Source organism: Heptranchias perlo, chromosome 1 (genome assembly GCF_035084215.1).
Source record: "Heptranchias perlo isolate sHepPer1 chromosome 1, sHepPer1.hap1, whole genome shotgun sequence".
NCBI classification, from domain to species: domain Eukaryota; kingdom Metazoa; phylum Chordata; class Chondrichthyes; order Hexanchiformes; family Hexanchidae; genus Heptranchias; species Heptranchias perlo.
In genome coordinates this window covers 75,881,171-75,894,047 of record NC_090325.1, presented here as the reverse complement: position 1 = coordinate 75,894,047, position 12,877 = coordinate 75,881,171, and the positions used below count along the sequence as shown (strand labels likewise).

Genomic DNA, 12,877 nt, shown 5'->3' with positions numbered 1-12,877 from the left:
ATGGGTGTTTTCCACCTATAAAGCTTCAATGTGAATAGATTAATAAAATGAGGAATACAAAAATCAAACTTGATTGTTTTGAATAACTTAATCAAATATTTATGAGAGTTGCATCTATTTTGATTTATAGCAGTTAGATTATTTTCCAGTTGCAGTTATCTTGTTCGGCTGTTAAATGTCACCCCTTGCATTTACGGAGCTTCATGCATATCGCAATAAACCCTGATCTCTAACATTACACTCAACGCAAGTTTTTTTTACTGAACTATTTTGAATGAAATAGTGTTACTGATATTTTAGGTTTTATAACTTGAGAAAGCCCAACTGTGCAAGTTGTTGACTACTTTATAGCCAGAAGGTTAGCAATCCAAGTTTGATTGCCTAAAATTGTCCAATTAACCCTACATGAGTGAATTTGGTCAGTTATTAACTTAGATGGTGGATGGAGTGCTGCAGATGGGTCTGGGATTCCATTTTCTGAGCAGTGCACTTTTTTTGTGCCTTGCACCTTGTAACTTATTGCATAATGCCACGATTAGAGGGACTGTATGCTCAAAATAGTTTCACTATATGCTTGGAAGAGGTAATGTGCAATGCAAAAAAAAATCAATATATAAGTTAATTTTATGAGTCTTCGTTTTCTTTTCCCATTTTACGAATGGCTGCTGTGTTTGTTTCTGCAGCACTTTAAAAGTAATTCATTTTTTGAAGTGTTTGAAACATTTTGGCTTTGAGAAGTACTATTTTGTTTTATGTATTATCCCAAAATGTGTTTGATGTATTATCCCAACAGGTCCCATAATCATCCCCATCTTGTGGTATTCATAGCAGCTCAACTTGTTCGTAATCAGTTCAAAGGAGCTGTGGTTTATGGTGTTGATTGGAACCCTTGCTAATGTTTCCTCTCTTTCCCTTTCTCCAACTCTTTTTGTTCTTCCCCACCCCACCCTGACCAAAAATGTGACTACCCAAGATGCTCACATTTGGGTTAGTACAGAACAGGGTGATGATTCTGTCAGTGAAGACATTTGATTGAAGTCCGGTGCTACTGAACTACCTAAACACTAGTTTTTTTTTAAATGACATAATTTATGGGTATAATTGTTTCTGACCCAAATGATAACACTGAGCTCAGAAGATTGACAAAGCAGTCAGCAGCTATTATGTTTCTGCTATTCATTCTGATGCAACACAGTAGTTCAATTGTTGATCAATTTATCTTTTTTTCAAAAACAGGTTTCAACCTTAACCCAATATTCTCTCCTGGGTTTAGTGACCTATCTCAAAATATCAGTGTCCAAAGCAATGAACAGCAACCACTTGTAACCGAGCACAGCATCTCTGGAAAAACAGAGTCCTTTGCCTTCCCAAAGCCATTTGAAAGTAATTCTCCAAAATCCAGAGAGAGCAAGTGGTACGTACAGTATTTTCAGCCTGCAATGGGCCTTGTTGCTTTCACTTAGTATAAATGTTTTGTGACCGTTATAATTTGCGAGATATATTTCAATGACTAGAAATTCCAAGTTCGCATTTTGGCAATATATTTCTAACATTGGCTATTTCTAGCAAAAAAGTAGATGCAAGGACATGCAGTATTCTTCACTGCGTACCTCTCATAGAATCATAGAAAGTTACGGCATAGAAGGAGGCCATTCAGCCCATCATGTCTGTGCCAACCGAGAAAGAGCTATCATACCGAATCCCACTTTCCTGCACTCGGTCCGTAGCCGTGTAAGTTATGTCACTTCAAGTGCATATCCTAGTACTTTTTAAAATGTGATGAGTGTTTCTGCCTCTACCACCCTTTCAGGCAGTGAGTTCCAGACCCCTACCACCCTCTGAGTGAAAAAATTTCACCTCAGCTCCCCTGTAATCCTTCTACCAATTATTTTAAATCTATGCCCCCTGTTTATTGACCTCCCTGCTAAGGGAAATAGGTCCTTCCTATCCACTCTATCTAGGCCCCTTATAATTTTATACACCTCAATTAAATGTCCCCTCAGCCGCCTCTGTTCCAAAGAAAACAACCCCAGCCTATCCAATCTTTCCCCATAGCTAAAATTCTCCGGTCCTGGCAACATCCTCGTAAACCTCTTCTCTACCATCTCTAGTGCAATCACATCTTTCTTGTAATGTGGTAACCAGAACTATAGGCAGTACTCTAGCTGTGGCCTAACTAGTGTTTTATAAAGTTCTAGCATAACCTCCCTGCTTTTGTTTTTATGCCACTTTCCCTTGGATTCCATGGGCGTTTACTTTTTTAACCAGTCTGCCATGTGGGACCTTGTCAAAAGCCTTGCTAAAATCCATGTAGACTGCATCAAATGCACTACCCTCATCGACCCTCCTTGTTATCTCCTCAAAAATTCAATCAAGTTAGTCAGACACGACCTTCCCTTAACAAATTCATGCTGACTGTCCTTGATTAATCCGTGCCTTTCCAAATGATGATTTATATTGCCCCTCAGAATTGTTTCCAATAATTTGCCCACCACCGAGGTTAGACTAACTGGCCTGTAGTTACTCGGTCTATCCCTTTCTCCCTTTTTAAACAACGACACAATGTTAGCAGTCCTCCAATCCTCCGGCAGCACACCTGTAGCCAGGGAGGATTGGAAAATGATGGTCAGAGCCTCTGCTATTTCCTCCCTTGTTTCTCTTAACAGCCTAAGTTGTATTTCATCCGAGCCTGGCGATTTATCTACTTTCAAAGATGCTAAACCCCTTAATACTTCCTCTCTCACTGTTTATCCCATCCAGTATTTCACATCCCTCCTTCTTAACTACGATGTCTGCTTCATCTCCCTCTTTTGTGAAGACAGACGCAAAGTATTCATTAAGAACCATACCCACATCTTCCACCTCCACTCATAGGTTACCTTTTTGGTCTCTAATAGGCTCTATCCTTTCCTTAGACCTACAGACTCTGTAGAACACCACTGTTTAAACTTTTACTAGTTCATGTCCCAAGTCCTTTTAGTAGATGCCTTTTAGTAGACCTCTTTCTTCAGACTTATGTCTTTTTTGCCAAAAGTAGTGAAGTCTTCTAGTAGCTGATTATTTTGCAAGAGTCTGAGACCTACAGTTTTTTATCTCCAGGCCAGCAAACCCATGAATGGATACATTGAGATATAGGATGGGAAGGGCAATTTGCTATTTTTTTAAAAAGTAAATAATTTACAACCTAACTCTCAAATATTGGTGTAGAGGGAAATAATGCAATCTGAGGAGGGGGTTTAAGAGGAACACCAAAACCATGGGCCTTGGGAGAAAGTACCTTCAAACAATCATGGGTCAGGCCCTCCAGCTGTCCGTTGTTAGGAAGTAGGTAACCCTAGACAAGCTACAATGTACTTGCTATAAATGCTAGAGCAGAATCTTTCCTCCAAGTCTTGCACAGGCCTTAACCACCTGCTTTCATAGATTTTCTTATGTCCACCTCCCTGTGAGCTATGGCTACTAATTTCTGGATTGACTTACCAAACTAGTCAGGTTGAGTGTATAATGGGAGTTGGCCAAACCTTTGTTAAACAGTTGTGCTTCAAGCAGGATGTTTATCTCCCCCTCCCTCCCCCCCCCAAATTGGTTAACAAATTTACCTCCAAGGTTCTTGCTAGCAGGCAGTGTTTCATGCCTTGGACTTTGGGACAAAATCCATGTCTTTTGGTACTTTGCTTCTCAGAATTGAATGGCTATCGTCATTGAGGGTTTTTCGTAGACAGGTTGGAAGATTCTAAGCATCAGCAGAACTTGCAAATAATTTCAGAAATGGCTATGAAAAGCAGAACCTCAAAGAGTACAACTTGATCAGTGAGAAAGCCACATTGTACCTGTAGTGCTTTCATGGCAAAATCTGGGGTTTCCAAGCCCAGGACGTTAGAACACACCACATCTCCAGGATGATCTGTGGCTTCAGATCTCACAGCAGTGAACTGCTGGTTACCCCCACCAACTGGGGACCTAGTTGGGTGGTTGCTTGTAGAAATTTGTGCCAAATTAGGCCAAAGTCATTATAGGTACATGGGTCATAGAACTGGCCAGAGAGGCTTGTCTTTTTTTATTTATTGAGCACACTCTTGAGATTTTGCAGGACAAACAATTGGATAATTTACAGGATTTGCCTAATCTCATGAGTGATACCGAAGGCCCAAGCAGAAAAAGTGAAGTTATGCTGGTTACCCCTCATTGGTCTCACAAACTGTTTTTTGTACACCCTGGCAGTAAAACGGGTCAGGATCCCATCGTTCTACAGAAAAGATCTCTCAGTTGGAGGTTCTGATATTGCATCTGAACCATGGATGTTTTGCTTGCCTGCCTTGCTATTGAAAGAACATGTTTCCTCCCTTCAGTCATAAATATCTTAATTAGTTCATGCAGGCATCTACTAAAAGGACTTGGGATATGAACTCGTAAAAGTTTATACAGTGGTGTTCTACAGAGTATGTAGCCCTTCAGTGCCCATCTCATGATGTTCCTCATATTCTGGAGTGCTTCCAGGATTTGGTTGAAGTTGGTTAAAACCAAAACCATTTTTTTTCATACTGTAATTGTTTTTTGTGACATGTTTGTATTTGATTTACTAAGGGATCACCCTTTGGTGACTGATTTTATGCAAGCCATTTAGAAACTGTGTCCACTGTGTAGGCCTTACTGGTTCCCAATTGGAAGCTTAATTTAGTTCTCAAAATGTCTGTGTCCACCGTTCTAATCTTTTCAAACATGTGATCGAGGTTTCTTCTCTGGAAAATCACACTTATTGGTGTTTGTTTTAACTTGCAGAGTTAATGAACTGTAAGTTCTTTCATTGATCAGTTGTATTTTGACAAGGTCATCCTTCGGACTCACCCAGAATTCCTACTGAAAGTTGTTTTCAAGTTTCATTTGGGCCAAGAAATTGTTTGTTTTATCTGCTGTAGCACAAATCAGAAGTAGAGCGTTTTTGCTATGAATGCTTGTATTGTGTCTTTCTGATACAAAGTAATTTTAGGAAGTCTCAAATTATTTGTTTACTTTGGTTAAAAGTCTGAAGGCAAACTGCTAATAGTTAAGTGGATAGGGGAGTGCATTCTGCATAGGCTGCCATTTAGCGTTTTTTTAAATCTCTGGATGTGGGTGTCACTGGCAAGGCCAGTATTTATTGCCCATCCCAAGTTGCCCTGAGAAGGTGGTGGTGCAACAACTGAGTGCATTTAAGAGTCAACCATGTTGGTTTGGGACTGGAGTCACGTACAGGCCAGATCAAGTAAAAATGTCAGGTTTCCTTCCCTAAAGGACATTATTGAACCAGTTGGGTGTTTACGACAATCCCATAACTTTAGGTTTATTTTTATACTGATACCAGCTTTTTATTTCCACATTTTTTTTAAACTGAATTCAAATTCTTAAGCTGCCATGGTAGAATTTTAACTCGTATTCTCTATTATTAATGTAATTCACCTGTTCTAAGTTGCTACTTGGGTATCAGGGTTGTAATTGATAGTATTTATAAGGTTGTCACATAGAGTAGCTTTTGCTCATTTACTAAACATTAGAGTTTGAATTTGACTGGCACATGATGTCTTGGCGGATTGGTCCTGGCAACTGGTGCTATGACTCCTCTGCAGGGGCTTCACCTCTCCACCCCCTCCTGAAATGGCACTACTTTGGTATATGTGTGGACTATGTGTGTAATAGAGGAACATGGGTAACAAATCTTTTCGGTCTTTTTTGAGTTATACACAATCATCCTCTTAAGGCCCTGCAGGGAAGTGTTTTTCTTTTTGTGGGTGGGGGGGGGGGAGCAGGGAGAAAGCATGTTGATTTAACAGTTAGCAAGTTAGTTTACTTTCATGTCAAATGAACTGATGGAATAATATTGATCCCATAGTTTTATAGGACACAGCATTTGGAGATCATGTATGGGAAAAAGGTCAGGAAAAAATAGTCAAAAAATTTGTTCGGATTCATTTAGACATGTTTGCATTTTTTTCTGCCTCAGTTATGAAAATTGGCTTAGCTTCACTTTGGGCCAATATATCTTTCAGATTTGATAATTAAAGTGTTTCTTCATATAACATGTCTGTTGTACTGACTTAACTATCATTCTTTTTTAAAAAAAATAGGATCCAAAAACAGGCCAAGGATGAAAGAGAGCAAAGTGAATTGGTGTGGTTGAATAATACAAAAGATGAATTAGGACAATCACCCAGACAAACGCAACCAACCACTTCTCTACCACAAATGAACATAAACAACCCAAAGCAACAAGCTCAAGGGAAGAATAGGAAGAATTTTGAAGAAGAGTCCCTGGAAAGTTTTAGTAGTATGCCAGATCCAGTTGATCCTACCACTGTAACAAAAACATTTAAATCCAGAAAAGCCTGTGCACAGGCCAGTCTAGCTTCCAAGGACAAAACTCCAAAGGGAAAAAGTAAAAAGACCTATTTCCATCATCAGAAGAACCAGGAAATTAGCACAGGTATTACTTGTACTGTAGTCTGTTTGATAGGTACCCATGCATTTTAATTTTTTTGAAGAACCCTCTCTACTCAGGACAGCAGTTTGGTTATCAGTAGTATATTCAATGGTTGCTTAAAACATTTTTTAAAATTATGATCATGAATTGTGGAATAGGAAACCTGGTATGTACTTCATTAGATTTGAAGACTTGGAAAAGTCAGACCTCTTGCATTTATTAGAATGGACAACAACTGACCAAGGACAGGTCATGTTGCAAATCTGCTTCTTTCCACAGCATTTGGTTTGAAGAAAGTTCCCTCTGTAGGTGCTCTTAAACTTCCACTTGTTCAGATCATAAGAGTGGTTTGCGTGCCAGATTCCTGTATTTCAGTCGCTAAAGCCGGCCCCCTTATACAGGTACCAGAATCTTAGACCAACATAAAGTGGGTCTACAATTCTGCTGTTGTGAGGAATGAACCAGTTTTAACAATGTAAATACAGCGAGCTGGAGCAGAGATGCTGCTGTTCTGCGATCCAAAATATAATGTGCCACCTTGGAAGCACCTGGTTTGTATTGGTGTTGATTATTTGTTAGAGTGAGGAATTTTGCTAAATTCTAACCAAACAATTCCAGCAAATTTATATTGCCATTTAAATTTTAAACCCCTTTTGTTCCATTCTATGTGAAGTGTAAATTTACGTGACCACCCTTAAGAGGGATGAATTAAATGTGATCACATGATTTAAGAATGAAGTTGCTTTATATAGATTTTGTGCCGCTGCATTTGAAATTTGCTGGATTCACTGAGGTCAGCTATTTTTACCGCACCTTCCCGGCGACAGGCTTTAGCAAGTCTTGCAAATATACTTTGGGGTTGGCTCCAGCTGCACAAGATACAAGCGTTGGGAGTCAGCGGCACTAGTGCTGCACAAAACCAATATAAAGCAGTTGCTAATAATCTGTTAAAATATGTTGCCTTTTATAGTAGATTGTAAATCCTCTTTGTTCTGTGAAGTGTAAACTTAACTGATCCCTCTGTACAAGGTTGACTGCTTATCTGAGCTCCTTGAGGTAAGAATTGCTTTACTACACAGCAATTGTTTTTATTACTGTAATGTGATGAATCAGATGTCTCAGCAAAATTAATTTTGTGTGAAAGTGCTGACAGCATCAGACTGCACCAAGTATTCTTTGCAATAATATTTTGCAATTTACAGAACAGTTTATGAATACCAATTTTCCTGCCTGTTTTTAAATGTAGTAAATGTCTGTTATAAATATCGGCAGCAACATAAATTTCTGCTTTGCAGGGCATAATTCCTGCCAATAGTTGCTAAAATGGTCTTGTAGTTAGAATCTGTTACCTCAATTGCATTGACTAGAAAAGACTATTCAAATAGACCAATCTTTCTAGGTAAATTTAAAAAGTGAAAGATTAATTAGCCCTAATTCTATAGAAATATTGCAGTAGAACACTTGTGAGAAAATACTTGGAAACATAGGATGAATATTTTCAAATTTCGTTCCTAAGCTCGAGCACTTTTCTGTTAGGTTTTGAAACTGCAAGCATTTCCAGTGCTAGCGAAAGTTGTAGAGAAAAAGTCTGCCATTCCACACAGACTGAAGAATTTTTGAAACCTAGAACTTCCAGCACAACCAAAGATGAATTGCAGGAAAAGTCAAAACGAAAGAAATCAAGTGACCTCTCCTCTGGTATGTTATTGTGATGGGGCATCTGGTGTTAGTTCATGTTTCTTTTATCCATATGCCAATTAGATTTTTTAAAACTATTTTATAATGTAAAAGAATCTTTCTTAAATGTACTGTAAATAGAGAACTTCTGCGGTTAATGTGAAAATCTCACACAAATTAAAAAAAGATTATGAAATGTGATTCCCAACATTGAATAATACAATTTACTATTGTAGCAATTCCAAATTAGTAATAGCCAAGCTATTTTAAAAATAACTAGTTTTGTTAATGGAGCCTTCAGATCAGAAGACTTGGTACTAAAGCTGTTTGACCAGTGTAGATTCAAAATAATTTGTACTTTTTGTACAGGTTGGTGGGGTATTCCTCTTAAATTATGGAATAATTTCCCCTGAATTTTCGTGATCCTTTGCGCAAGTACTAAGTTAGTGCTAATCTTTCCTGGTGTTCACACTTCCAGATCTGTGGTCATTTTGGTCCAAAGAGCAGACTTTTATGCAAATAAATGGAACAACATCAGAACACTTGTAGGCCATCCCATTAGTATGTCATTGGCATAGTTCCGGGGTGAGTGGAGCTCTAAGATGGTGGGAATTTTGTAGGAGGGAGCGTAATTCCTATATTGTAGATACGTTCAATTTTAGGGTAAATTACTATACATTTTTTTTTCTTTTAAATGTTCAGTTTGCAAATTATGGACCTCCATTTCTGAAAACAATAAATATGAAGTTCAAATTTCTTGGGAGAAACACTGTAAGCTGATTTATTGTTGAAATGAATGGTAAATGACTAGGTGCTTTAGTCAGTAAGTCATACTGTCTAAAATGTATAGCAAAGCTATATTTAACTACCACAACACACATACATGTATGTACACGCACACAGATTGATTACACTTGGAACAGATTAATTAAACTTGGAATGGTGGGAGTGTAACATTGCTGGCACAAAACACAGGCTTACAGTACATGAAGTACTAAAGCAGTAAATCTGAATTTGCATTCAAAAATAAAAAATGAAACTAGGGCCACTTAGTTTATAATGTCATTTTCGTACCCTCACATCTTGTGTGGGGAGATCTCTAGTTTGTAATAGCAATATGGATTAAATGATACCAAATCAAGGAAATGTACTCAATCTTATAGTTTTCTCTCTCATTCAGTATATTGATATTTAGAAGGATTGTTTATCTCTCTGACTGTGTCATCATAGAACAGGACCTTCATGCTATCCTACTTGTAGGTTGGTTATGAACTGGCATTGAATCTGTTCGTAGATTTGTCTGGCTGGACTGCCCTGTTCTACTTATAAATAGGATGGTTTGGCCTGTTGAGAAGAAATACTTAATTCTGCACTTTAACAAGGAAATTTGTTCCTATTCATGCTATATACATTGCTAATTTTGTAATATTTTGGCAGATTTTAATGTTGATAAATTGTGGTTTATTAAAAATAAGATCTAATTTAATCATTATATATGCAAAAGAAAACTAAGTGTACAAGCACTTTTTCTGAAGCAGTTCCTCTTTTTTTTACAAAAAAAATGTTTAGTTAGTAGTTTTATATACTGATACTAAATGTGTATTACCAGTGGTACAATTCATGGGAAGCATTTCTCTACTTCTTAATGAATGCATCTAAAAGCAGTTATTTACTTTAGAAACGCTTTGCTGCTGCTACATCATTTTCAAAATGAGCATTAAAGAGCTTTATTTTAATTTTATGTGTGCATGTAATATTTCTAGCTTTCTCACTTTTAATCCCTTTTCTGCAATGCGATATAGATAATTTTTCCCCTACAGTGCACAGTGTTTAGTACAAATTACTACTTGTCTATCTGTCCCCCTTTCCTACAGCACATGCTAGGGGAGCACTGCTCGAATCTAACAGAAATGCATGCAGTGAAGCACCAGGTAATGTACTGAACTTAGTGTTACTTTTAATCAAATAACTCTGAAGAAAATAGTTCCTTTGGGCTTTTATCTTGGGTTGTGCTCTGTCATGTTGTCTTTGCATTTTTCTTTCTAAATTTAGCAGTTTCTAATTAGTCTGTTTAATGAAGTAAAAAGTCCAGTTATTTTGAAACTATGTGTTTTTCTCCTCAACTCACTGTTAATTCAAAAACATTTTAAAAAATAAGTCTGAATGAAATAGATATCTAATTTTGATTAAGGTGTTTGAGGAAGCAACAAAATTAGCGATAGATACCAAAGATCATTGTTGACTTTAATGCTTATGCTTCTGCAGAAGTTTTTTTTAATTCATTCTTGGGATATGGGCGTTGCTAGCAAGGCCGGAATTTATTGCCCATCCTTAGTTGCCCTTGAGAAGGTGGTGGTGAGCTGCCTTCTTGAACCGCTGCAGCCCTCGTGGTGAGAGTACTCCCACAGTGCTGTTAGGTATGGAGTTCTAAGATTTTGACCCACCGATGATGAAGGAATACTGATATTTGTCCAAGTCAGGATGGTGTGTGACTTGGAGGGGAACTCTGAGGTGGTCATGTTCCCATGAGCCTGCTGCCCTTGTCCTTTTAGGTGGTAGAGGTCGCGGTTTTGGAAGGTGTTGTCGGAGAAGCCTTGGCGAGTTGCTTCCTGTAGATATTTCCAGTCATTGAAACAGTTTTAAGGAGGGTTCTTTCTACCCTGCTAACACGTGTCTATTTGTGGATTGACCAAAGAGTGGCGTTGATGGTGTCCATAAATATCTCTGGTGTCTGGTTTGCCCATTCTTCTAACGAGAGAGTAAAGTGGAGTATTTTTTTGGGTGCAAGCATTGTTTTAATCTTGAGTAGTAACTACTGAATCATGAAGTGTACTGCATAAAACTGATTCAAAAGATTTGCTGATGTTTTAATATTTCTAAATTTGATTGAGAAAGTTAAATAGTGTAGAGAATTAAGATCGCCATTTCTTTGGTGGACAATCAGTTCTTAAACTTGGTTGTCTGTTACTAAATCATTTAAATTCTGCTTTCTCTTTTACAGAAACTGGTAGTGACTTTTCACTCTTTGAAGCTCTACGTGATAATATCTATTCTGAGGTGGCAACTTTAATTTCTCAGAATGAATCACGACCCCATTTTCTCATTGAGCTTTTCCATGAACTTCAGTTGCTTAATACCGATTACCTTCGACAGCGGGCTCTTTATGCTTTACAGGTACTAGATATTTAAATAATGAAGCATACATTAAGAATGTGATACTTTATCCTTTTTTCAAAACATTATTTTTCAATCCAGGATATAGTAACACGACATCTTTCAGAGAAGAGCTATAAAGAAGGGGAGCACACTTTATCACGGAGTTCAGCTGTATGGATGGCATGTAATTCAGAGCTGACTCCTAGTGAAAGCCTGGCTACAAGTGATGATGAGGTAAGTATTTTTATGATACTGAACCAACCTTGCAGGGTTTGACAAAGCTGAACACTATGGTTAGATCGAGGATTCTGAAAGGAGTCTGTTCAGATACTGTGCTTGGTATTCAGAAATTTAGTGTTGGATTAGAGAAATCAAAATCATAATGTGGCAATGTGTTTTTACTCTGGGTGCTATTGTTTCCAAGAATTTCATATTGTTTTAACTGCTGGACATAACTGCACAAGTAACAAAGTCTGGAGTGAGAAAACAAGACATTTAGCCAATTAAGCCCACTTTAACAATCCCCAAATTTAAACAATGAAAGGAGTAAAATTTCAACTTTGGTGGTCCCAGTTTAGAGTTTTACGTGCCAGGAGAAAATATCAGAAATTTAAATTGTGGACAGAAAATCATGGACTTGTCCGTGAATAAACCTTAATGAACTCCCAGCATGTGAAGCTGCGTACCGTGAATGCAAAATTCACCTCTAACATTTCTTCTCCTATCTCCCCTGGAGAGGAAAAAAATTCAACTGTGCTGTTAATATTTCTAAAACCTCCAATTTCCCCTTCACAACAATTCCCTTCTGAAGATGTCATCGATCTTCTTTGGGAGCCTGATCCACATGTCTAATTTCCTTTGATGTGGCGATGCCGGTGATGGACTGGGGTTGACAATTGTAAACAATTTTACAACACCAAGTTATAGTCCAGCAATTTTATTTTAAATTCACAAGCTTTCGGAGGCTACCTCCTTCCTCAGGTGAACGATGTGGATTTCCACATCGTTCACCTGAGGAAGGAGGTAGCCTCCGAAAGCTTGTGAATTTAAAATAAAATTGCTGGACTATAACTTGGTGTTGTAAAATTGTTTATAATTTCCTTTGGAGAGAGAATGTTTTTCTGGCCTCAAAACTCTTCTTTTGGTCTAATGTTGGGAAATGCATCACCGTGCTTAAGGGTCCAAATCAAGCTACTGAGAATTCCACACAGTCGGTGTTTCTGTTTGAGTGATAATGTCTAGCAATTCAAAGGGAATTAGGAATGTATCCCCTAAGTAAGTTAAGAGAACTAGGTTCAGGTTGGCCAGAACGAAGCACTGGAGTTTTACCAGCTAAAACCATGCAGCTTGCTAGCACTCAACCCTGGTGAGTTTCCTGCTACTTGTCCTTAGGTATGATCTTTTTCTTTTAGTCTCTGTCAGTGGAAGAATGAAGAGGACAAATCAGCACAAAATAGGACTTTTTCATGTTACACATGTTTATTGCTCCCTTTTCCTATATGCATCACCCCTCATTTATTGACATCATAATCCTTCTGGAGACCTCAGTCCATGTCCATAGTTGTCCAAGTTTCTCTGAAGGTAATCAAT

The 12,877-nt window shown here is 38.0% G+C and overlaps 1 protein-coding gene across 6 annotated transcripts in view; it reads left to right on the top strand.

Moving 5' to 3' along the window:
- The window catches only part of pcm1 (pericentriolar material 1), a 155,571-nt gene that overhangs the window by 83,844 nt on the left and 58,850 nt on the right, over window positions 1–12,877 (top strand). For 4 of the 6 annotated variants that reach the window (XM_067986848.1, XM_067986841.1, XM_067986867.1 and 1 more), the window contains 6 exons: window positions 1,237–1,414; window positions 6,102–6,457; window positions 7,991–8,152; window positions 10,006–10,062; window positions 11,133–11,305; window positions 11,387–11,521. In XM_067986848.1, the coding sequence (XP_067842949.1) occupies window positions 1,237–1,414; window positions 6,102–6,457; window positions 7,991–8,152; window positions 10,006–10,062; window positions 11,133–11,305; window positions 11,387–11,521 (1,061 nt within the window). The remainder of the gene's footprint in view (window positions 1–1,236; window positions 1,415–6,101; window positions 6,458–7,990; window positions 8,153–10,005; window positions 10,063–11,132; window positions 11,306–11,386; window positions 11,522–12,877) is intronic. The other 2 variants (XM_067986870.1, XM_067986856.1) reach the window with 1 other exon arrangement.